The following is a 25322-nucleotide window of genomic DNA, read 5'->3' as shown; positions in this document are numbered from 1 at the left end:
TGTAAGGGAAATTAGGGTTTAATTGTGCCTTTTTAAGATTTTATACTCAAAAGTGTTTTGATTCTATCCTACAAGTGCTTTCAAGACAGCCAAAGCCAGGTGCTGTTTGTATTCTTACAACAATTGTATCCTTTTGGGGCCCGTTAACTATAATTCAAGATGCCCTTCACTTTAGTGCTGGAGAGACTGGTCACAAGCTTGCCTCCCCTGATATACTCCCTTGATTCTAGAGTAACTCATTGTTCTTTTATGTTATGTTCTTTTCTTACTGTCCATTTATTGTGCTCGCATGCCATCTAGAGACCAGCATTATATCGCTCCATTTAATCACGGGATATTGTTTAAGCCAATCAGAATCCGTTATCCATTTTCTGCACCGCTTATCCTCAGTAGGGTCGCAAGTGTGCTGGAGCCCATCCCAGCTATCTTCGGGCAGTGGGCAGCGGACACCCTGAACTGGTTGCCAGCCAGTCGCAGGGCACACAGGGACAGACAATTCAATCGTTCATTCACAATTAGGGACGATTTGGACTGGCCAATTAACCTGACGTTCATGTTTTTTTGTAATGTGGGAGGAAACCAGAGTGCCCGGAGGAACCCACGCATGGGGAGAACATGCAAACTCCACAGAGGAAGGTTTGATCCCATGACCTCAGAACTGTACCGCACACGCGCTAACCACTGCACTCCTGTGCTGCCCGTCAATCAGATTCCTTTCATGTATTTATGTGATCTTGTTTAAGCCAATGAGATGTTGTCTTACCCCTTTTAGTTATCGGATGGGTGTCTTTTCTCTCTGAGCCGATCTTGGAAGCAAATCTAGGGGAAAGCTCAGCGGGGATGCGCCTCTGATGAAAGGGCTACCCAAAATCAATCTCGGACTCAGAGTGTGTTACTTTCTTTACTTTAATACAATCTCAAGTTTTAACCTTGACAACATGTACGTCTGGTTGCCCGGGGGAACGCGTTTGCCATAGTAACCTAAATTGTGTGATCACGTCACTGGAAACATCAAGAGCTGAAACGCTCAATGTTCTTGCAATGAACTCTTGTGTTGTTCATGGAAAGCATTATTTAGACATTGGAGCTAACACAAATACATAAAAAGCACTAAAGTGAAAGTTGTGACTGAAATGGATCCTTTCACAAAAAAATGTTTTTCTTAAATATATTTAGTAACGACTATTTTCAAGAAACTTAGAAATGTTCAACTATTACCTGCACCGTTTTTACTCAGTAGGGTCTCACGGTGCTGGAGCCCATCCAAGCTATCTTTGGGCAGTGGGCAGGGGGCAGGGGACACCCTGAACTGGTTACCAGCCAGTTGCAGGGTACAAGGAGACATACAACACGCTTATTCACACTTCAGGACAATTTGGGCTGGCCAATTAACCCGAGTGCCGCCCCCAATTGTTTACTAAACAATGGTAAAAGCTAGAAACCTATACTTTTTAAAATGAAAGATGAGGGTTCAAGCTTTCCTTTGATATGTTTTATGCCTTATAGCAACAGAACAAAATTTTCTGTAGGCCTTAAAAATGAGTCAAAATGGCCAAAACTTGCCCTCTTCTCATTTGAGAGACACGTCTGGCATTGAATGAGTCAACCAAAGCAGCAGAACTAGCTTAACAGTTACCAAAGATAAAGAATTAAATACCGGGTGGATGGTTAAAAAAAACCTCAAAGAAAGCAAGAAAGAATTTCCGGACTGACCTGAACATAAAAATTGTTATTTCTAGGATCTGAAATTTGGCCTTAGGATCTTACCTCTACTTAATGCACCCTACCTGATAAGCTCCCTCGTAATTGCCGGAGACGACAGTCCCATCCGCCAAGCGGATTTCGGCCACGTATCGTTCAGGATACATCACCACGGTGGCGCAAGCTTCGTTCTCCACCATCACCACCTTTTCTCTCTCAACCTCCGTATGAATTTCACACACTTCCTCTTCACACGTGCACGGTGGTTTTTCTTGGTAGAAGGTCGTGATCCTGGTGCCATCGGCGTGATCCACGCTCAGAGATCCGTCGGGTTTCTGCACCATAACCACTAGATCTTCTCGGCTCAGCATCACCTGGAAACGGAGAAATAATCGAGACCGTCGAGCGGACGGAGTCGTGGGTTTTGCATCTGCGGGGACACTCGCCTCGTGAGTGACCGGATCCGATGTTTTGTAGGTCAGGAGAGCGCACGCCGGATTCTGTTCGTGCGTGCTGCCAACGGTGCAGATACGAGTACCGCAAGGTGTCGTCGTTGCCCAAATGCCTTGAGGAGGTGGACTAACCTGGTTCTCTGTATTTTTGTCTACAAACATACATTAGGATTGTTTAATGACACTTTTTCATCGGACAAATAGCATTTGTTTCCCAAATGCTAGGGTCTCAGACCCATTTTCAGTGGGTGGAAAGCCTGAGCCTTGGCAAAATATTGCTAGGAAGAAGAACAAAACGGAGGGTCTATTACACTCCCTAACGGTAGATGGCAGTAGTTCCCTGCTCATTCTGTTCTACCTCTTCAGTCGAGAGGGACCACATCTCACTTTATTGTAATATAATTGGTTTTATTTTATTTTACTGGTCCCCAACAGAATTTTGTTCTATCGTGTGGCCCCCGAGTTAAAATGAGTTTGACACCCCTGCCCTAAAGAGTGTAGAAAGTTTAATGTATTTTCCTTGCCATCTGTGGTGTCTTCTTCTATTTCTTCTACCCATACCGGGCCAGAATCCAAGCTGGAACTCAGTGCGCCGTCCGCAAAGAGAACCTGCGACCCCATAAAAAAAACAACCCTTGAAATAAGTTAAAAGACGACGAAACGGATATGGACAAGCAAGGCTGGCGCTGTTACCTCGCTGGAGCCATCTTTCATGTATCGGATCACGGTTCCTTGGCTGGTGACAGTCCGGGATGCTTCTTTAGCACGGGAGGGCTCCTGGTCGCGCACACCGTGAAAACTCAGACGCACTAGCATGTCCGGCTTGTCTTAAGAAATCCCAAAGACAAGAAGAAGCATTTTCGTGTGGTTAAAAAAAATGTGAGTGGTGTTTTAGGAGGACATCACTCACCATCTTCGCGCATAAACTGCACGAGTAGACCACTCGGGATAGACAAGCTGAGGCTGTTCAATGGATTTAGAATCAATTGCGGTTGGCTTTCACATGCCTTGAACACACACAAACATTCCCAGTGATTACCATGTTGTCAGTTTCCGCATTATAAGGTGCACCGGATTATAAAGTGCAGCCCCCAAAAACAGTCATTTGTGATGTTTTTCATATACAGTGGAACCTCGGTTCCCGACCATAATCCGTTCCAGAACCCTGTTCGAAAACCGATTTGGTCGATCACCGAAAATCGTTTTTGCCATTAAAAGTAATGTAAAATCGTTTTAATCCGTTCCAACACCCTGAACGCTTACAATGAACGTAAACATGAACCTAACCCAGGCTAATCGTACGTTCGCGTTAGCGTAATCTTCCGTACGAAAGATTTTGTTTTTACTGTTTTCTGTACGAAATATTACGCTATCATGAACGTGTACAACTAAAAAAATCCGGTCGTTTACACGTCATTTAGCACCCGGGTCTCCACAAAGAGTGGTGAGCGGTTAAAGGATAAAGAAAATAATTATGAATAGGATTTCTTACCTTTGTGGTGCTCAGCAGAAGCCATGCTGTTTGTATAGCAAGATCGGAAACTCGCACACCTTCTGCATATTTTGCTATTATTTCTTTCTTAAATGCAATAGTTGTACGCACTACTGTTCTTTTTTCACCTGTAGCAACTTTGCTGCTTACACCGACCTTCTTCGGAGGCATAATTAGGGGCTAAAACACTCCATTCACCGATATCTAAAGCGAAAGCAAAAAGAAGTGCGCGCGCACGTCATGACAGTTCTTCACGAGGGGTGGGGGCAATCTACACCCGTACGCCGCTCAGCATCGCACCCTAGCGTACCGGCGTTCGAACTCTGATTTTTTTGATTGAAAAGCAAAGCAAGAATTTCTTGAAATTTTTGGTCGAGAACCCATTTGTTCGAACTGAGAGGCGTTCGAAAACCGAGGTTCCACTGTATAACAGGGGTGGCGAACACGTGGCTCTAGAGCCGCATGCGGCTCTTTGCCAATAAGAATGCGGCTCTTTGCCTCATCTGTCAGAAAGCGGGTCGGGAAGCACGAAGTTGGAACTCATTTGCGTAGACGATCTGTCACTTAAATTGAGAGAGAAAAGTTGTCCAACAGACAACCGGACTAAAAACACAACAAAGAAGGCTCAAATGCAGGCAAAACTACAGACTAGGCATTTAGCCTAGATGGTAAGGCGCCTGCTTTGAGACTGGGAGGTCGGTGGTTCGCGCCCCGGCCGAGTCATTCCTAAGACTTAAAAAGTGGTCGGCGGCGCCCTCTGTTGGCTGCGGCTGCATCGGCTCGCTACAACGGGTCAGGTGCAATCGACATTTCGTTCTGTGTACATTGTTACACAGAATGACAATACAGGGAAATTATTATTATTATTATTATTATTATTTAACGGGATTAAACAGAACTTGCAGGAATCTCTCAGAATGTTACACCAAAGTGCAACAAAGTCCAACAAGCACAACAAGAATAAGCAGGTATCAAACAGGCATAAACAGGTTTTCAACAAGGGTAAACAACGATCTGGCAAAGGGCAGTTCCAAAAGGCGCGTTTAAGTACCCACAGGAGTAATAAGGAAATGCAGGTCAACCGGTGTCAAGGGGCGGGGCCAGCTGGGCGCCATGACAACCATGCAGGACATGACATCATCATATTTTCTATATACTGTAGCTCTTTGCTCAAACTTGTTTGCCACCCCTGATATATATGGTGCCCGGAGTATAAGACGCATGGAATTAAAACGACAGTAAGGGCGAGGGTTGCATGAAAAAATACGTTTTTTTAATTGAAATGTATTTATTTCATAGAACATATATTCATATTATGACATCTTGTTTCACCACTAAAATGAATTATTTCATCCATAATTGATAAATAATTTAAATGTAACAATGCATTTCCAATTGTATCCACTGTATTTTTCATTGTATAAGGCGCACTGGATTATAAGGAAGACTATTTTAAATTTCTGGCAGATTTGTAATATTTTTTGGTGCCTTAAAGTCCGAAAACAGGGCAATCATTATTAGTCTTCATCTGCGAACTCAATTAATTTTCTTGGTAATGAGTACTGTAAAATTGTATTAATAGAACTTTGTTACTCTTCTGTTGTTACTGCTTCGTGTGATAATACTTCTTTATAAATGTAGTTTCCTGAAAGATGCTGAATTTCTCCTCATGTAGATATTCTCCTCAACATGTATATACTCGTGTCTAAGTTGAACTTACAAATATAAACTGGAAATACTAAGATTAGAGAGTCTGCTTATATGTGCAAAATTAATTGTGTGTCACCAGTATTGAATGGTAGGGAGTGCGTGGGTAGGGGCAAGGGACTTAAACAGGAAACAAAAAACTAAAAAGAAAATCAAAGGGGGAAACGTGAGCACAGAATTTAAGTGGTAATTGATATGCATTTATATAGCGCTTTTCAAGTCAATGAAGACCTCCCAAAGTGCTTTACAATGTGCTTCACACTTACCCATTCACACACACACTCACACACCAATAGGAAGTCAGCCATGCAAGGCGCCTACCTGCTTATTGCGGGCAGTAGGGATTCAGTGTCTTGCCCAGGGACACTTTGACAAATAACACGTAGGAGCCGGGAATCGAACCTGCGACCTCTTGATCCCAGGACAAGCGCTCTACCTCCTGAGCTAAAAGTGTGCTGAATTTTGGTCTTTTTAGTTGTAAAATTACTTTTGCAAGACACAAAACCGGTAGAAAAAAAAGAAAAGGTCTTTGACTGTAACCAGAAATGAAAAAGGAGATCTTTGAGTGGTTTGAAGCCCAGAGACTTAATGGATATGGAGTGTCTCGGTTAAGTGTTCCTTCGCAATGAATAAGAAAGGCGTTACAGATTTTACAGGTTTGTGTACATGTCTTCTTTTCTTTTTTTCATTATGTGGCTATTTTGAAGCAGTTTAAGTGGGTAGGCTTCTATGAGACGAAACTGAATACCGAGCAGAAATTGATTCACTTTCCATCTTGGGGTCATGAGAGTAATCTGTTATTGAATGTAGGTAAAACTAAGGAGATGATAATAGATTACCGTACTAAGCCTCCCCCACATGTGCCACTGTCAATTAATGGTAGTGAGGTGCAACTGGTCCATTCATTCAAGTTTCTGGGTACTTACTTGTCAGCTGGCCTCACATGGATTGTCAATGCTACTGATATTCTAAAGTCAGCCAGACAAAGGCTCTACTTCCTTCGTCAACTCAAATCATTCGGTGTCCGTCAATCGATTCTAGTCAATTTTTATCGTGCTATCATTGAATTTGTTTTAACTAGGTCAATCACAGTTTGGTTTGGTCGCGTCAATCAGAAAGAATTGTCAAAGATGGAATCAGTAGTGAGGACGGCAGAGGAAATAATAGGTACTGGCCTCCCGTCCCTGCAAAATATCTACATCGATCGAACTAGAAAACGGACACTAAAAATTATAGACGATCCCAGTCACCCTGCTCGCAGGTACTTTGATTATCTGCCGTCAGGTCGCCGTCTTCGCTCCATTGCGAGCAAGACTTCACGTCCTAAAGAGAGTTTTTACCGTTCCGCTATCCGTATGTTCAACGGGAATTGATTTAGGTTATCATGTACAGTATTATTATGCCAACGGCGTTCCTCCGATCTATTCTACTCTAGTCTTGTTATTTACATATTCTTTCTTTTTAAACTATTCTATATAATTACCTTGTATTATACACTACAATATATTTTTTACTCGTTCTTTTAAATCTATTATTTTATCATTATTGAGTGTTCGCGTGTCAAATGATTTCTTGTATATATCATGTTTATGGTTTATACTGGCTGAATAAATAAATACAATACAATACAATACAATACAAAAATGTGAGAATATATGGTAATTTGTAACTAGATAGTTACTCTTGGAATAACACGCTCCTTTTTGCTGTCAGTAATATGTGGTGTAACGATAGTGGGCATCATTATAAGTCAATAGACATCATCAGACACACAAAAAACCTGCACCTCTGCAAGGAGGCTTTCGTCATTTGGATCTTCAGGGTAGCGCCCTGGCAACTCTTGATGCCCATTCTCAGCTTCCTTGAGCTTCTCGGCAAAAGTCGACGACTCCTGATGTCCTTTCTCAGCTTCTTTCCCAAGCTCCTCTGGGGCCGTCGAATCTTGCAAGTCTTTATCGGCCTTCGCAGGACACTCTCCTGTGGATTAGGAAAGGTAGAGCGTTTTAAGAGTTCGAGTATAGCATATTATTGCTTAAATGCACACTCAATTGCGTGGAATGTATTAGAAAGGAACTTTCATAAAATTATTAAGGACTGCAATTGTAATCAAAGGCGTAAGCCAAAATTTTCATATGGGGTTTGTGTAATGTCATGATTAAAAAAAAAACGGATGCATACTGCTACAACATACTGTAGTCCAATCAAATTCTACTCCAATGCAATGATCTTTTTTGTTTTTATGCATTACTTTTGTCATGAACCGGAACAGGAGGTAGGACCCAGATTTGTAACGTTTCTCACACAAGCTTTATTTTACGGGAAAGGGGCAGTCATGCACATTAACACAAAACGCCAGTGATTCGGAGCGAAAGACGAAAGACAAAAGTCTGGCCTGGAACAACAGAAGTGAGAGAGTGAGAGATCGATACCGGACCGATTATGTAGATACAGGACAGTATGGGATTGAAAGGATTGATAACAGAAATAGGAGACTGGAGACAGATATCAGACAGGACGAGAATGACGGGCAAGATAGCAGACACTGGAGACCGGAGATCGAAATCAAAACAGCATGAAACAGACGGGATCGATACCGGACAGGATACACAAACGGGATACCAGACAGAGTCAAAACCCACGTCTTGCAGGTGCAGAGGTTCGTTGACGGACTGACAAAGGGTGAGTGAGAGCACCGAGCTTAACTAGAAGGTAAGCCAATCTGTCAACGAGCCACAGCTGCCGCCACTCGGGCGGGGCCATTAGGCGCCATGGCAACCGTGACAATTTAATTCACATTAGAAAAGACAAATAAGAGGGAAAGAAGGGAAAAAATGGACAGTCCAGAAGTATCCCCACCAAATTTGGGCACCCTAACAAATTTTCAAAATTGTATAATTATGTATACAGTTTTGGTTGTTCGGATTAGGTGATATTTCAGTTGGATATATCAAACACTGTGATACTTTAAAGTGAAATGAAGTTTATTGGATATACAGAGAGTATTTACAGTAATCCCTCGTTTTTCACAGGGGTCGTGTCCCAAAAACGTCCCTCGATAGTCAAAACCCACGGGGTAGAAACCTCTATATAGATTTATTAATTTATTACTCAAGAACAAACCCAATTGAGACGTCATGATTGCCCATTGCCCTCACCTGTGCCCGCTCGTTTGGCGCCAGCTGCTGCTCGTTGCCTGATTGGGTCCCCTCCTATTTAAATTCAGTGCTCTAATTCATTCCTTGTCAGTCCGTCAACAAACCCCTGCACTTGCAAGGCAAGCATTTTGACTCTGGCTCCCGTTCTGTTCCCGAACCATACCGTTACCATGTATCCTGTATCCGGTATCGATCCCGCCTGTCCCGCCTGTCAGGTATTCTGCTCGATCCCTTCTGTCCCGTATCCTGTATCCCGTATCAATCCCTTATCCAAGCCCCGTTCTCCTGTATCCAATATCGATCCCGTCTGTCCCGTCCTGTCCGGTAACCTGCTTGTCTGCCCCTGGCTTCCTGTTTTCCCGCGCCTGACTTCTCTGCCCGCTTTTTCTGTCCAGCGATCGCTGAATTGCTGGCGTTTGTGTTACCGCTTCCGTAAATATAGTTTGGTGTGAAAATGTTACGCGTTTGGGTCTACCGTCAGTTTCGGTTCTGATATGACAGGCTCAAGTATTTGTTTGTGTATGATTCTCGCTTCGGGTGCGAGAGGTCCTGGGTTCAAATCCTGGACGAGCCCTATAAGTTTTTATGTGTGCACTGTCTATTTATCCATCGTACCGTCTACATGTGTGTCGTAGTGTAGTGTGTCCAAGCATTGAGTTTTCGTGTTTGTTTTTATTTTCTAGACACAGAGGGCTGAGAGAAACGCAATTTCAATTCTCTGTTTTGCTGCAGAATTGACAATAAAGCTAACTTAGACTTTGACTTTGAAATTGAAATACTGTACTTTATTTTTTACATCAATTTTTTTACAAATACCTCTGACCGTCGAATTATAATTTTAAAAATAATCTTGATGTTTTATTGCACAACTGTATGGATTAAGGAAACGATCCCATTTACATGATAATTTGCCGCCATCTTGCAGATGTTATGAAAAACTGTATTCAACTTAAGCTCTACAAAAAACATATATTTTCCATTGCCAAACATTTAAAAAAAAAGCGCCACTGGCGAGTGCCAAAGACCCTCATGTGGTTCAAGAGCAAGTTTAGTGGGTCAGAAAGTCCAGTTTTGTTGGCAATAGAACGCATCGTCCTCTGTTTAGCGAATCAGAATGCAGAACCCAATGCACAGTGAAAAACAGCAAAGTAGCAAAAACACAATACAGCAAGGGATTCCTGTAAATACGGTGACGGGATGTTACTAGGGCAGCACGGCGGCGCAGTGGTTAGCGCGTGGGCGGCACAGTTCTGAGGTCTTGAGATCAAACCCCCTGTGTGGAGTTTGCACGTTCTCCCCGTGCTTGCGTGGGTTTCCTCTGGGCACTCCGGTTTCCTCCCACATTCCAAAAACATGCTTTCAGAGTTATTGGCTGGTCCAAATTGTCCCTGGGAGTGAATGAGCGAATGAGATGTCTGCCCCTGTGTGCCCTGGGATTGGCTGGCAACCAGTTCAGGGTGTTCCCTGCCCACTGCCCAAAGACAGCTGGGATGGGCACAAGCACCCCCGCGACCCTACTGAGGATAAGCGGTGCAGATAATGGGTGGATGGATGGAAGAGATGTTTCTACCATTGTAATACATTCAACTTTCAGCCAAAAATGAATCAGGAAATGTCTCACCTTTGCTGTTGTCTGGTTTATTTTCAAAGCTGTAATACAACCGGACACCTTTATCCAGCAAGGCAGAGAATGAGCGTCTGGATTCTGTGCTGTTCTTGGCAGGTTGCTCTTTTAGATAACATTTACGACTGTTACACCGGGAACAAATAGGTAAAACTCACGGTTCGTTACCTTTAACACCGTTTCTCGCTGAATGGACAACGTGGTTGATGTGCGTGTAGAAGTGGTGACCATCTTTCTCCACAGCCACTTTCAGCATGCTAGAACCTAAATTGACAAGTATTTTAATGACGGATCGAGTTTTTTTGTGCAGTCACATTAATTGGGTGTTTATTTTGGTAAAAATGCAGGTAGGAATTACAAATGTATCTAAACTCCTCTTTGGGATCATCAGAACAGCACTACCAGTGTCTGAAATAACGCCTGCCCGGACGCCCGGGGCGTGCACCTTCTACGTCGGGCGTACAATTTACAAAACGTGGCCGACAACATTTTCAACAACAAAAAAAAACTAAAAAGCAAAAGATTTTTTTTCAAATCAAACTTTTGCTTTATTCCGATTTCGAAATCTTCGTTTGGTTTGGAAATTTCAGAATTTCGGTTCGTTTAGCAATTTGCATACTCGGCAGCCGATCAGAAGACTGCATTGAATAACTTTGTGCTTCCGGACTTTCCCGAGGGTTATAAGGTCGCGCATTTACACTTCATTTTCCAAAGTAGACCCAAAGAGAACACAAGAAAACAGATAAGTGATTAGGAATCGAGCCAAAAACCTCAGCCCCAGAAGAAGATTCAAAAGAAGCTAACAAAATGTATGACGCTACAAAACGCAAACGTACATTAAAAGCATCGTGGAAAGAGGAGTTCACGCTGCTTGTAGCAGACGACGCAACGCAAACATTGCATGAATGAAGATGAGTGAATACAGGTACATACTGATGGCAGATGGAAAACAGCAATGTCATATACATGCAATGAATGTTATAAGTAGATTTATAATAAACTTAATTTTAAAGTGTTGTTCTGTTATATATTAAGATTATCAATCCTTAATACTTGGCAACAATGTTTTTTTTGCGTTTAGTCGTCTTATTGTGCTTCAAGTTGTGAAAAATGGGGCAGGCAATTCTATGGCTGGGCAGGCAACTTTTCAGAGTTGTCTGCCCTGGTGTCCGGTAACTTTTTGTCACGAGTTTCAGACACTGGCTACTACTATAAATCAATCAACACAGATGATCCAGATTTATGCCCGAGTATTGCTCATTCTGGTTAGGCTAGAGGTAAGATATCAGGCCTGCGCCCGAACTGAAATTTGGGGGTCAGAGTCATCCAAAAACCTCCCTTCCTCCTCCCAAGTCCTCACAAATTTGGTTTTGCTTTGCGCTCTGTCCCTCAAATCAAGATAATTGGTCGGTCTTGGATTGGGTCAGCCCTTGATATCTGCGAGCCCAGTTTAGGCTGGATGTTTAGGCTGGATTTTTAGGCCCTCTAGTTCAGGCGTAGGTTCCCATTGCATGTGGGCTACTGGCCAGTAGGGGGCTTGAGAGGGCAAACATATGACGACGTATGATCAACAATTACAACGGTGACAATGGGGATTTAACCTGGTTAGCAGTGAGAGCGCAAAACACTGACAACCAGGCCACTAGAGAAAAGGATAGTTTCTCATCGCATTATCAAATCTTTTTAGTCATAGTACCAGATACAAGTGTTAAAGAAATGAGAAAATAAAAAATGAATAAAAGTCGGTATAACGTTTTGTTTTACTATTCCTTACCTCAAACTCAGCATTGTACGGCCATAGGTTTATTTCTATATTTCAGGACAATCAAATTACTTCCCACAATGCCTTTTTCTTCTGTCAGTTCACTCGGTGAAACAGTACTATACTGTATTTGCCCCCAAACTTTTCCGTACCAGGTTTAATGACAATATTCTCACGGCCCGGCCAAATAATAACATCAACTGTGTGCTACTGTGACAAAAAATATTGTGGCGACGACATAAAACAAAATCAAATCAAGTTTATTTGTAAAGCACTTTTCAGGCAAAAAATTGCCTGAAAAGTGATGTATTAAAAACATAGCATACAACAAGACTGTAAAATCCCCACTAATATAAAAAAAAAACACAAACCCCACCCTGCCCTGACAACCAAAAACAACTCACAAAAAAATCATACAGAATGGTTAAAATACAATAAAACTCAAAATAAGTCGTGATGAAGATAACACATGATATGATCTGTAGGGTTCGATTCTTGTTGCATTCAATTCTTCCACTGATTCATAACCCTGACTGTAGTTTAAAATCTATGCGCCTTATAGTCTGGTGCGCCTTATAGTACGGAAAATACGATACCTCCAACATAGCTGATAGTCTCCACAGTAACATGCCCTCCAGCTGCAGGGAAGATGTAATGAAGGCACCCAGAAAGATGTACCAACATTCCATCCATGTGGAAACCCGTAAATCCCTAAATGAAGGCACACAAAACTACAAATTTACAAATGTTTTGAGAGAGTACATTAAAGACTTTTTCGTGTAGCATACAGCACTGTCCTCTTCTCTGTCGTCCTCCTTACTGGAAAGCGTCTGGTCGGAGATGGCGACGGTGGAACTCTCTGTGGTAGCTTTGCTCTTTGCCGTGTTGGCTGATTTTTCGCTTTTTACGACCTCGGATGGTTTGGGTTCCTCTACCGGCTGCGTTTTTTTGGCGGGCGCCCCTTTCGCCGGCTTCTTACCTTTCTTTGATTCTTCTTCTTTCAGCCTTTCCTCCTCCAACTTGAAAGCCTGTCAATTGGAATGACTAGTACCAGGTTTGCACAGGTGGGTGCTTAACTCATTCAATGCTATGACGTATAAATACGTTTTCAGAAGCAGTGTCCCTGAGTGCCAAAATGTCAAAATATGTTGATGTTTTTTAAAAAAAAACTATTATATCATCGGTAAGTATCTAGAGGGATGACGTTTCATGCATGTCCGCAGGAACGCGATCGCCACTGTGACCGAAATTAGGTGATCACTTTACCGGAAACATTGGGTGTTGAAAAGTTCTTGCATCTTTCATGCATGAGTTCAATTTTCTTGTAATAAAATGATATTTTGCAAGAAAAGGGCCCTTGTGTTTATGGAAAGTATTGTTTAGATATTGGAGTTATCAAAAATGCCAAAATAAGCACCTAAGTGAAAAATCTGCTTGAAATGCAACCTTTCACAAAAAAAATGATATCTTGAAAACGAGTATCTTCAAGAAACTTCAACTCTTTTTTCTAATTAAAGTTGAGAAGTCAATCTTTCTTTTGATATGCCCTATGTCTATCTATATGGCTTTAGAACAAAATTTTCCGCAGGCCTTCGAAAATGAGCCAAAATGGCACTCTTGCCATTTGAGTGAAACATCTGGCATTGAACGAGTTAAGGATATTTTTTGTGTAATTTAGAAATTCCACAAACTTTGAGTGAATTTTTTGTGACATGCGGCACCAGAGGCTCATCTTCAGGTGTCCCACCTATAAGTTTTTAATGGAGTCCAAGAAGAAAAAGTTAAATCATAGCATCTAACAAATAACAATGTGGTGCGACGCTCAGTTGTACTTTCTGAAGTTAGCACAGGAGTTATAAGACTCATTCCCAGCAACTGTCTCTTCCTTTCCTCTTTCTCAGTCCAGTCTATGATGGTGGCAGCTACGTGCTCCAAATACGTCCTATTCGCAAAGCATGAAAAAGAAGAAATCATTAAAGACTGCTCTCACCCAGGCCAGACCCTATGTTGCCCTCTGGTGGGCGCTACAAATCCCTTAAAACGAGGACTACCTGGCTCAGACTGTTTGTTCCCCAGAGCCAACACCACCCTAAACAACCATGCTACACTGAAAAATATATGTCTCGAAAAATGGCTCATCAAACCTTGTTCATAGACTTGTTTGAAAATGTTCTGGTGCTAAATGTTATTGCACTACCTTTAATTGCACTTTTGTTATGATGCACTATTTTTCAATGCAATATTATTTCAACCCAATCCAGTTTCCAAGCACTACCTTGTCAATATTTTTGCCTATTTATCCTGACATTCTTATTTGTGATTTATTAGAAGTTCATCCTGGAGTGCTATGTCTAATCTCATCGCAAACAATGTTTGCTACGTAGTTATCAATGAGAGTAGTGTCAGGACCAGAACAGAAACAGGACACAATTGCGTTACGTCCCTCACAAGTTTTATTAAAGGAAAGAGGAAGGGCTGCGCCCATGATCCGGCATTCGCTAGGCGCGGGTAGCAAGTGGGTCTTCCGTAGCGAGCGATGGCGGTGTTCAGGACGGTAAAACAGGTCGATAACCGGGACAGGGGAGCACAAACATGGTCGGGGTCAGAAACGGGTCGTAAGCCGGGATGGGAGAGCAGACGTGGTCAGGATCAAAAACGGGTCGTAACCGGAGACAGACGGGAGCAAAAACGGGACAGGTGGGAGTCAGAGTCGAAAAAAGGCTTGCCTAGTATACACTGAGGTTCGCAGATGGACTGAGTACAGGGGATTGACAGGACTGAGTTCAAATAGTGATAGGGAGCCAATCAGAACTAGCGGCGGTTGGCGCCAAATGAGCGGGCACAGCTGAGTCACATCAGTGATCATGACAATGAGGACTATTCTCCTCAATTCCAAATGATGCAATACTTCAGGTTGTTCCAGACAAAATTATCTGTATATTATGCGAATATATACCGTATATATCTTCCCAGTTGAATTGAAAAATAGGTATTGTCTAGAAATATGGGTATTTTTTTGTCTTGACTTATTAGGCAATTTCTTTAGCTGCTAAATGTTATTGCTAAATTTGATTGCTCTATTGTTACGATTAACTATGATAAAAACTTGGGTCAGGTTACAAGCACTACCGTGTAAATGTTTATGCCTATTTATCCTGATATTGTTTTTTATCTTTTTAGTCTTTATTACTGTCATGATTACTGATGTGACTCAGCTGTGCCCGCTCCTTTGGGGCCAACTGCCGCGGGCTCTGATTGGCTCCTGATCAGTATTCGTACCCAGTCCTCTCTGTCCCCTTTTGTCAGTCCGTCTGTGAACCTCATTTAACACTAGGCAATCCTTTTTCGACCCTGACTCCCACCTGTCCCATTTTTTGCTCTCGTCTGTCCCCCGGCTTTGACCCGTTTTTGATACTGACCACGTCTGCTCTCTCGTCCCGGCTTTCGACCTCTTTTTGTCCACGACCACGTCTTCTCTCCTATTCCGGCTTGTGACTCGCTTCCGACCCCAACCACATTTTTGCTCTCCTGTCCCGGCGACTGACCCGTTTTTCCGTCCCCGACACTGCTCGCCACTGAAGATCTACTTCCGCGTTCGGAGCACCTGCTTCTCGCGTCCAGCAATCACTGGATTGTGGGCGCAACCCTTTCTCTTTCTTATAAATAAAACTTGTGAGAAACATAACGCAAGTGGATCCTGTCTCCGTTCTGGTCCTGACATTTACATGTTTATCCTTGAGCGCGATGTCTAATCCAATTGAAAACAACGTTCACTAAGTAGTAGTCAATTACAAAAAAGGCAATTCTAGTTCAAATGTTGCAAGCGAATCCAAAACCAGACAGCGGCGCCCTCACCTGAACTTGACATCTGTGTGAATGGCGACATCCCAGAATTCCTTGCACACGCGATCCCGATTCATGGGATTATGGCAGAAAATGTACATGACGTTATTGTGACTTCCCCTCATTGTGTCCAGACAGCGATATTGCTGGGAAGCTGATTGGAGGACCTGGGCCCAAAAACAACTTCGATAAGCAACTAAGAAATCCCCAAATTATGATCTCGTCCAGAACATGAGGTCACCTGAAGTAAGATGGCCGCATCATAGTGTTCAACGTAATGCCAGTCCCTGAGGGACCTCTGTCGGCAACTCCGGATCTCGGACAGGTCGAGCTGAACAATTTGCTGCTCGCTCATCTAAAAAGGTGGCACATTTTATTGAAACTCAAACAAAAGTTGAAGATTGTGGTGAATTAAAATACCTCTGTAGAATCAGAGTCTTCCTCTAGAAACTTTGGCCCTATAGCAGGAAAATGGTAAAAGTGTCAAATTGAAAGCAAACTGAATACCGTAAATTCCATACAACAAAACGTTACTTTCTTTCTACATTTTAACACTGCGGCTTACAATTCGATAAGGTTTGTTTTTTTTTCTCCCATACAATCACAGCAGCCTGTACATATGCTGAGCCATGCGACTGATCTTAAGCTCTCCCATCCCTTGCGCACATGACTGTCACGGTTGCCCATGGCGCCCAATTGGCCACGCCCGTGTGACGCCAGCTGCGGCTCGTTGACAGATTGGCTTCCCTTCTATTTAGGCTCAGTGCTCTCACTCGCCCTTTGTCAGTCTGTCAACGAACCTCTAACCTCTGCCCCGCAATACGTGGGTTTTGACTCTGTCCGGTTTCCTGCCTGCGTTTCCTGTCCAGTATTGTTCCTGTCTATTTTTATCCTGTTCTTTATTGATTTCCAGTTTCGTTCCCGGCTATTTTGTTCTGTTTGTTATCGATCTCCAGTGTCTGGTATCATTTCCGTCCATCTTGTCCTGCTTGTTATCGGACTCCAGTCTCCAGTGCCTGATATCAATCCTGTCTGTCCGTCCTGTCCGGTATTGACTCCATCTGTCCGATATCTGCTTACCAATTGCTATCGGTCTTGTCGGCCTCTGGCTTCCTGTCATTCCACGCCAGACTGCTGCCTTACGTCTTCCGCCCAACAATCGCAAAACCACTGGCGTTTTGGGTTAACGTGCATGAAAATAAATCGTGTGTGAGAAATGTCACGCTTCTGGGTTCTCCTCCTGTTCAGGTTCTTGACAATGACAAGGATATAGATTGCTACTACATTAGAAAAGTCATTGTACATGCCCACACTAGTTACAAACTATGAAGAAGTACATGCTAATAATTAGGCTGACAGTTATCGGACTGATTACTAATATGACGTAAATTTTCGGCCTGATAGGAAAAATATACCCGATAATTAGTGACCTACTGCCACACTAAAATATTAAATCAGTCGACACACTTGTTAGAAAGATTCCAGGCATTGGTTGCCATGGCGCCCAATTGGCCCCACCCGTGTGGCGCCAGCTGCGGCTCATTACCAGATTGGCTTTCCGTCTTTTTAAGCTCAGTGCGCTCTCTCTTATTTGGTCAGTCCGTCAATAAACTTCTGCCCCACAAGACGTGGGTTCTGACTCGGTCCTGTTTTCCTGTTGGTATCTCCAGTCTGGTATTGTTCCCGTTTATTTTTGTCCTGTTTAGATAGATAGATAGATAGATAGATAGATAGATAGATAGATATATACTTTATTCATCCCCGTAGGGAAATTCACACTTCCAGCAGTCTACCCCGTTGTTTATTAACAGATTAACATGATGCCCGAGGGTGCTTGTAGCGGAGTGGATGACGTCACGCCAGTCCAAAAGTTCGACATTCCTGCGGCAGATGGAAATCTTTTCTTTGTGAGAATCCAGGGATACACCACCTCGTGTTAGCAAGTCCGCCTCCTCTCCGATTCCCCCCGGCTTTCATGTCTCTGTTTAGCGACGTTGAAGCCGGATTTCTCCAGGTGGCTCCGGGTGGCTACACGTTAGCGTCCGGAATGCTAAACGTGAGCCACGTTTCCGCAAAACACAGCAACTGCGCTCCCTGTGCGCTTCGATGTTTTCAAAAAGCACTCGATGATCCTATTTGGTCGTGAGTTCGCATTTACCATGATTACGGATGGTACCGAAGACTTATAACGCCGCTAGCCGCTTCGCTAGCTTCGGCTTTTCTTCCACCATGGGCCCCTTCATCACGCCGGCACGAGAATTCCTCAGGGCAAGGAGTTGAAATACACGCATTTCTTGTGCGTTGAAACCCATGTCCATAGGATAGAAGTAATCCATAGTGTAGTTGTCAAAACGGGAAGAAAAAACACCGAAGATAGGAGCAGACAATAAAACAACAGGGCAGCTGCTGGAAAAGGCAGCCGATATTTCTTTTTTTATATATTTGTACGCCTTTGGCTGCTTTTCCACTTAAGCGTATGGTGAATTTTCGAACTTTGCTGACACCTGTGACGCGTCATTTTCTACATTTTGATTTATTCGACGCTTCTCTTTTCTGTCAACGTGCGTGATTTTTTAAAATTATATTGCTTGGCGAGTATGCGTGGTTCTTCCCGAAAAGAGAATTGAATTTGGAGCATTAAATGACCTGTATATGTTGAGTCAATTGGATACTCGCTGGAGGTACTTCAATCCGGATTCAGGTGTGTGAAGCAGATGAAATGTTTGGAGGCAGAAGACGTCACCTGTGAGGGGGTTTGTAAAGTCTCAACATGGCAAAGACTCCATGGCCCCAAGGCACAGTCTGTGTAGGCAAATTCAGCTTTAAAGGCTCACTTGAGCACCATCTCCCCTTCAGGGAAGGAGATCGATTGACAATTGTTGCGGCTACCGAGAATCCAGAGTGGTATATCGCTGAAAATGACGCCGGATTCAAAGGAAGAGTTCCCACTAGCCGCATTGAGGAATATCGCCGTCCTGCAGCATTGACGGAAAATTGCAGTCAGCTTAATCTGATGCCATGGTTCCACGGCAAAATATCAAGGGCACACGCTGAACGCTTGCTCTCCCCTCCTGAGAAGGGCCTGTTCTTGGTTAGAGAGAGTAGCAACCACCCAGGGGACTACACGCTGTGTTTAAGCACCGACCACAAAGTGGAGCACTACCACATTATGTACAGCAACGGAAAATTGACCATTGATGAGGAATCTTTTTTTGACAACCTCATCCAGCTGGTCGAGCACTACAAAAAAAGTTCAGATGTGTTGTGCACTCAACTCATCAATCCAAAGTTGGAGAAGGAAACTGTGGCTACACAAAATGAGTTTGTGAGCGGAGGTTGGGTGATGGACAGAAAGGCTCTCAAGCTACTAAAGACCATCGGAGAGGGAGAGTTTGGAGAAGTCATGCTGGCCAAATACAAAGATTCCGAAGTTGCTGTGAAGATCCTTAAAAATAGTGTGACTGCACAGGCCTTCATCGCAGAGGTATCTGTCATGACGAAATTAAGTCACATTAACTTGGTGAAGCTGCTCGGAGTGATTTCCGAAGCCGACGGCAGTTTGCTCATTATTACTCGTGGCAGCGCCGCTTTGATCTTTTCCAGTTTCGTTCCCGTCTATTTTTGTCCTGTGTATTATTCCCTCCAGTTTTCGTTCCCGTCTTGTTTGTCCTGTTTATTTTCGATATCCTGTTTCATTATCTATCCTGTCTGGCTGTTCTGTCCTGTCCGGTATCGACCTCATCTGTCCGATATCAACTTGGGCAATTGGAATCGATCTCGTCGGTCTCTGGCTTCCTCTCTTTCCACGCCAGACCGCTGTCTAACGTGCATGACTCCCCATTTTCTGTAAAATAAAAGGCTTGTGTGAGAACGTCACGCCTTTGGGTCCTGATCCTGTTCTGGTTCTTGACATTTATGTATATTGATTTTCTTTTAAGTAGTAGAATGTATACTTTGTCTCCTTTCTATCACTTTGCCATGTGTGCAAGGGATGGAGAGCTTAATATCAGTCACATGGCTCAGCATGTCTACAGGCTCTTATGATGTACAGGCTTATGAAATGTGGTCAGTACAGTACATTGAGTTTTTAGAATGCTTTTGTCACTCTCCTTTGAATATTTAATGCCGATTTGTGTCATGATTACTGATTGGCGCCCGCTCATTTGGCGCCAGCCGCTGCGGGCTATCTGATTGGCTCCCTGTCCCTATTTAAACCCAGTCCAGTCATTCTCCTGTTGTCATTCTCCTGTCGTCTGCGAACCTCTGTTGATACAAGGCAAGCCTTTTTTACCCTGACTCCCGCCTGTCCCATTTTTGCTCCAGTTTCTCCACCTGTCCGTTCCTGATCTCCCAGTTTGTCTCCGGCTACGACTCGTTTTCAATCCTGACCACATCTGCTCTCTCGTCCCGGCTCACGACCCGTTTTATATCCCGACCACGTTTTGCTCTCCTGTCCGGGCTATTGACCTGTTTTTCCGCCCCTGACACTGCTACGGAAGTTCCACTTCCGTATTTGGATCATGATCCGATTGCAAGAGCGACTTGCTTCCCGCGTCTAGCGAGCACCGGATCGCGGGCGCTACCCTTCCTCTCTCTATCTCAATAAACTTGTGAGAAACTTTTCACGATTGGGTCTACCCTTTGTTCTGGACGTGACAATTTGATAAATATTCACTGCTGCACTGTACTAGACATTTCCCAGCAGATTTATTTTAAAGCTAAGAAATTGACGTGAATGAAGTTTATTTTATTAGTCATTTAAGCCTGAAGCTTAAAATCCGATGCGGCTTGTACCAAAACAAAGTTGAGTTTCTTCCTTAAAATTTCAAAGACGTTTTTAGATCCAATGCGCTCTGTAGTCCAAAAGTTTTGATATCTTTGACGGAATGAACATACATTTCTTGCGCAGGTTGCGAAGTTTGTGTTTGGCAAATGACAAAGGGTTGTCCCAGGGATTGACAGGTTGCCTTTTTGCATGGTGCACCATTCCTAAAGGTCTGCAATCTTTTCCCAGAACGCCGTCTTCGTCCACCCCAGTCAGCATCATGCTCTCAAAAACACTCTGGTGAAAGAAGCGCTCCACCTGCGGCCATGACACCTCATCTACGGCGAGTAGTTAGCGTTAACACCAACGATAACAAACATTTATTTTGTTTTTTCAGACCATCGGTGCATTGGTGTTGAAGCTGCTGTTTGATGGCCCTCCAGCAGGAGCTGTTGGAACGCCGCATAGCCACAGAGTTGATGAGACTCCACTCGGGTGAGCGCTTCATCATGGTAGCTTCTTCCTGGGCTGGATCCAAACCTTGAACCCCCTAACGGGTACAGCAAACTTTACATTGTTAATCAAACCAAATCATATACATCAACACCATATTTCTTATACTATAATCATACAATTAGCTAATTTACCACCTACAGTATCCCAGTGTTTCTCAACCTATTTTGAGCAAAGGCACACTTTTTTTATTTAAAAAATATCGAGGCACACCATATGTCGAAAATATATAAAAATTAGCTAGTACAAAATGCTGCAGCGAGGCTTTTAACTAAGACAAGAATGTTTGGCCACATTACCCTGATTTTAGCTAATCTGCATTGGCTCCCTGTTAGCTTAAGATGTGATTTTAAGGTTATGGTTGTAGTATACAAAATCATGCATGGACTTGCTCACTTATATCTTTCAGATTTAAAATCCCCCTATGTTCTGGTCCGGAGCCTTGCTCTAAAAACGCTGGTCTACTAGTGATCCCAAGAGCCAAGAAGAAATCTGCAGGTTCGAGAACGTTCTCCATTCGGGCCCCGGTGCTGTGGAATGCTCTTACCCTCTGAGATTCGATCTGCAACCTCAGTGGAATTGTTTAAATCTAAGCTTAACACACACTTCTGTTCTATAGCATATGAATAATCTATATTTTATGTTGACAATATAAGGGGATAGTGTCATAATAGTCTGTACTTTGCAAAAGTCTTTGAACTGTGCAGCCCTTTGAGACTCTTTGGGATTAAGGGCTATACAAATAAACATGACTTGACTTGACTATTCCCCGGCATCAGTTTGACCTTTTATTTTGAAAATCTAAATTATCATGTTGACATTATGATTTTCTTATCATTTATGATCACCGTCTCAACTCCTCGAGGAACTGTGTCCCGGTTATGACTATGAAAACCGGGAACTCTGCTGCGATAAGACCAGTTGCGGACTCTTGACGCGAGTCAACTTCCCCAGCCGTTCCTTTCTCGGTATGAACTTGTGCTTATAACTTAAACTAAGATGTCACGCAATACAGTAGTTCCCAAGGATACCACATTAATCTGTTCTACGGTGGGGATCACAAGTGAAATTTCTGTTTAGCGGGAAATAGGAACCTATGTCAATTAGTTAATGCGTTTCAAACCCCTGGTCCCCCAGATAAAAACATTGAAATAACAAAGAGTCTATAGGTAATGCGACATATATGTTATAGACGTTCATATAACTGAATTCATTTTTCTCTTGTTGAGATTTTGAGTTTTTCCTCGCCCTCATGTAGGGTTTAGATCAGGGAATGGTGTAATAATAGTCTGTAATTTGTGTAATTTGTGGAGCCCTTTGAGACTCTTTGTGATTAAGGGCGTCACAAATAAACATGACATGACTTGACTGTGGCTCCGTAAATATTTTTGGTTAATAATTTTGCTGTAATTTAGTTTTTTAAGATTATTATAAGAATATTTTTATTATGATTCCCAAGCTGTATTAAATTTTAGATTTGTCTTCTAGGAAAATAACAAATACTATACCTGGGGCTGCTATACCTAATTTGGAACTTGTTAACTAACTGACGCCATCGTTGGCTTGTGCCATCATTGCAGCCTTTAAGCTGCTTATGTTGTGCATGCAAGTACGTGCATTTCTTAGGTGCACTAAAGTATTTTTTCATCTTTCTTGGGGTTTGGGTTGGCGTTTTGACTGTACATGAAACGGGCATTTTCTTACTTTCACCTTTTTCATTCTACACTGCGGTGGCAAGCATAAAGTCACTCTTTTGCTGATATATTATCTTTTAAGGCCAATCTTAAACAGCTTCTTAAAACAAAATTGTCATGGTTGCCATGGGGCCCAATTGGCCATGCCCGTGAGTGTCTCGGTTGCCATGGTGCCCAATTGGCCCCGCCCATGTGTGTGTCACGGTTGCCATGGTGCTTAATTGACCCTGCCCGTGTGGCGCCAGCTGCGGCTCGTTGAGGGATTGGCTTTCTGTCTATATAAAGGTCAGCGCTTTCTTGCTTCGGTTGTCAGCCCATCAAACAAACTTCTGCCCCACAAGACGTGGGTTCTGACTCGGTCCCGTTTTCCTGTTGATATCTTCAGTCCAGTATTGTTCCCGTTTATTTTTGTCCTGTTTAATTTCAGGTTCCAGTTTTGTTTCCGTCTATTTTGGTCCTGTTTATTATTTTCTCCAGTTTTCGTTCCCGTCTAGTTTCTCCTGTTAGTTATCCATATTCTGATTTGTTGTCAATCCCGTCTCGCGTTTCCTGTCCAGTATTGACCCCATCTGTCCGATATCAACTCGGGCAATTGTTATTGATCTCGTCGGTTTGTGGCTTCCTGTCTTTCCACGCTAGACCGCTACCCAACGTGCATGACTCCCGATTTCCCGTAAAATAAAAGGCATGTGTGAGAACGTCACGCGATTGGGTCCTGTTTCTGTTCTGGTTCCGACAAAAATATGTTATTAAATATATTATCATCAATACTTCCCTATAAAACCTCACGAGCAGTTAGTAGGTAAAATGAAGAAAATACAAATCTGCTGCCACCTTCAAATGGATGGAGGTTACAGCTTGAGCACTGGCAGAAAGCAAATATACTGAAAAATGGCATGCTTTTCAAAGATAAATTTAAGTAATTTCCTGCGATTCACAACACAAGGTCTCATGGCACACGAGTGTGCCCCGGGCACACTGCTTGAAAAAAACTGACCTATTCTCCAAAAGCAAACACTATTCAGATGAGGCTAATTGATAGAATTATCTAGCATAAAATTCTAAATGCATGACCCTAAATGCTAAGTCCACATGTTTTTTCACTACGCTCTCTGTAACGAACTGGATCAAACATACACGTATCACATACACAGCAGCTAAAATCATTAGCCTACCCACACCCATTCTCTTAGCCATAAATAACAGGTCCATCATCCGACTGGCAAACACAATCGACCAGGATATTACTCACCAACTACATGAATACTCCATCCCGCTACCGTCAGAGTGCGGATACAGAACAATAAGATTAAAGAGAGCCCGCCTCGGGGAAAGCCTGATCCCCTCATTGTCCCACTGTCATGCGTGTTTGAAATGTAATGTCTGTGGTTTTCCCCCAGTACAGGCAGTGGAGGTGAATTTTCCTTAAGGGACCAATAAATTAAATCATATCTAAATCTAAGTCATTCAATCCTTTTTTGACTTATCTCATCTCATCAGCTGCACCGCTTATCCTCAGTAGGGTCACAGGGATGCTGGAGCCCATCCCAGCAATCATCGGGCAGTGGGCTGGGAACACCCTGGACTGGTTGCCAGCCAATCGCAGGGCACACGGGGACAGACAACTCACTCGCTCAGTCACACCTAGGGACAATTTGGACCGGCCAATTCACCTGAAATGCATGTTTTTGGAATGTGGGAGGAAACCGGAGTGCCCGGAGGAAACCCACGCAAGCACGGGGAGAACATACAAACTCCGCACAGGAAGTCCGGGAGCTGGATTTGAACCCACTAAGGAGGTTCCCACGACCTCAGAACTATGCCGCACACGCGCTAACCACTGCGCCGCCGTGCTCTTTTTTGACTTACATACAGTAGAAATTATTTTCAGATTTGACTCACAGATACGCCAATCAAGCGCAGCGCCCTTTCATCATGGTGCCTGATAATGAAAGGCTGCTCGAACCTTCTTGGGGTGGTCTCCAACCCAAACTGCTCCTTAAGCATCTGAGACAGAACGTGAGTGACAATTGTGATGAAGAGGATATTCTTCTCGAGTTGTTATGCATGTTGCCCTTTCATGCACCTCCTTGTCTTCTTCTCTTTCTACCGTGCTCAGCAGACCCTGCAGTAAGTCTCTCTTCTCATCATCTGCTTCCACCTGAGGTAGAACGTTGTGGAGCATTTGGGCCACCACGTGATGGTCCAACCTGGGCGAGGTCTGAGGCTCAGATTCATCAGGTGCTTGCGGCGGAGCGATCTGCTCGCTTGTCAGCACAACCTGGACAAAAATGAGGAAAATGTAGATGGAGTCCGGTTCCTTACGTAGGACGACTACGGAAAGATGCTCAAACCTGCTCCAGCATACAGTGCAAGATGAGCGGCACAGAGACGACCTCTGCCGGGATGTGCTCGAGGAGGCTGCTGTAGTGGTTCATGTCCACGTCGGTGGTCAGAGAGGACGGCGCTTTCTCTGTTTCGCAAAGAAAACCACAGCGAGTTCGGCTTGTCATGAAAATGAGGATGGGGACATATGTTGTGGACAGTGTTGGGACACTTTTGTCACGGCCAAATTCAAGCATTTTTCAAGCACTTTCGAAGTGTTGGACACTCC

The 25322-nt window shown here is 43.4% G+C and overlaps 1 protein-coding gene and 1 pseudogene across 1 annotated transcript in view; one reads left to right on the top strand and one right to left on the bottom strand.

Annotated features, from left to right (window-relative positions):
* Positions 1-25322, bottom strand: part of spag17 (sperm associated antigen 17) — a 54010-nt gene that overhangs the window by 16992 nt on the left and 11696 nt on the right. The window contains exons 10-29 of the mRNA XM_088347389.1: positions 25063-25181; positions 24795-24989; positions 24611-24715; positions 20901-21051; positions 20633-20839; positions 16157-16194; positions 15978-16091; positions 15749-15903; positions 13726-13835; positions 13585-13640; positions 12682-12921; positions 12490-12604; positions 10300-10395; positions 10129-10236; positions 7133-7329; positions 3064-3160; positions 2847-2980; positions 2678-2762; positions 2148-2305; positions 1788-2075 (exon numbers count right to left, since the gene is read on the bottom strand). Coding sequence (XP_088203515.1) covers positions 1788-2075; positions 2148-2305; positions 2678-2762; positions 2847-2980; positions 3064-3160; positions 7133-7329; positions 10129-10236; positions 10300-10395; positions 12490-12604; positions 12682-12921; positions 13585-13640; positions 13726-13835; positions 15749-15903; positions 15978-16091; positions 16157-16194; positions 20633-20839; positions 20901-21051; positions 24611-24715; positions 24795-24989; positions 25063-25181 — 2768 coding nt within the window. The remainder of the gene's footprint in view (positions 1-1787; positions 2076-2147; positions 2306-2677; positions 2763-2846; positions 2981-3063; positions 3161-7132; positions 7330-10128; positions 10237-10299; positions 10396-12489; positions 12605-12681; positions 12922-13584; positions 13641-13725; positions 13836-15748; positions 15904-15977; positions 16092-16156; positions 16195-20632; positions 20840-20900; positions 21052-24610; positions 24716-24794; positions 24990-25062; positions 25182-25322) is intronic.
* LOC148356451 (tyrosine-protein kinase CSK pseudogene) lies at positions 18319-20609 on the top strand (annotated as a pseudogene).

Source organism: Urocampus carinirostris, chromosome 11, assembly GCF_059441175.1.
Source record: "Urocampus carinirostris isolate Australia breed hairy pipefish chromosome 11, RoL_Ucar_1.0, whole genome shotgun sequence".
Lineage (NCBI taxonomy): Eukaryota > Metazoa > Chordata > Actinopteri > Syngnathiformes > Syngnathidae > Urocampus > Urocampus carinirostris.
Note: the sequence above shows the minus strand (reverse complement) of the source record. Positions and strands in the feature narration are given on the sequence as shown.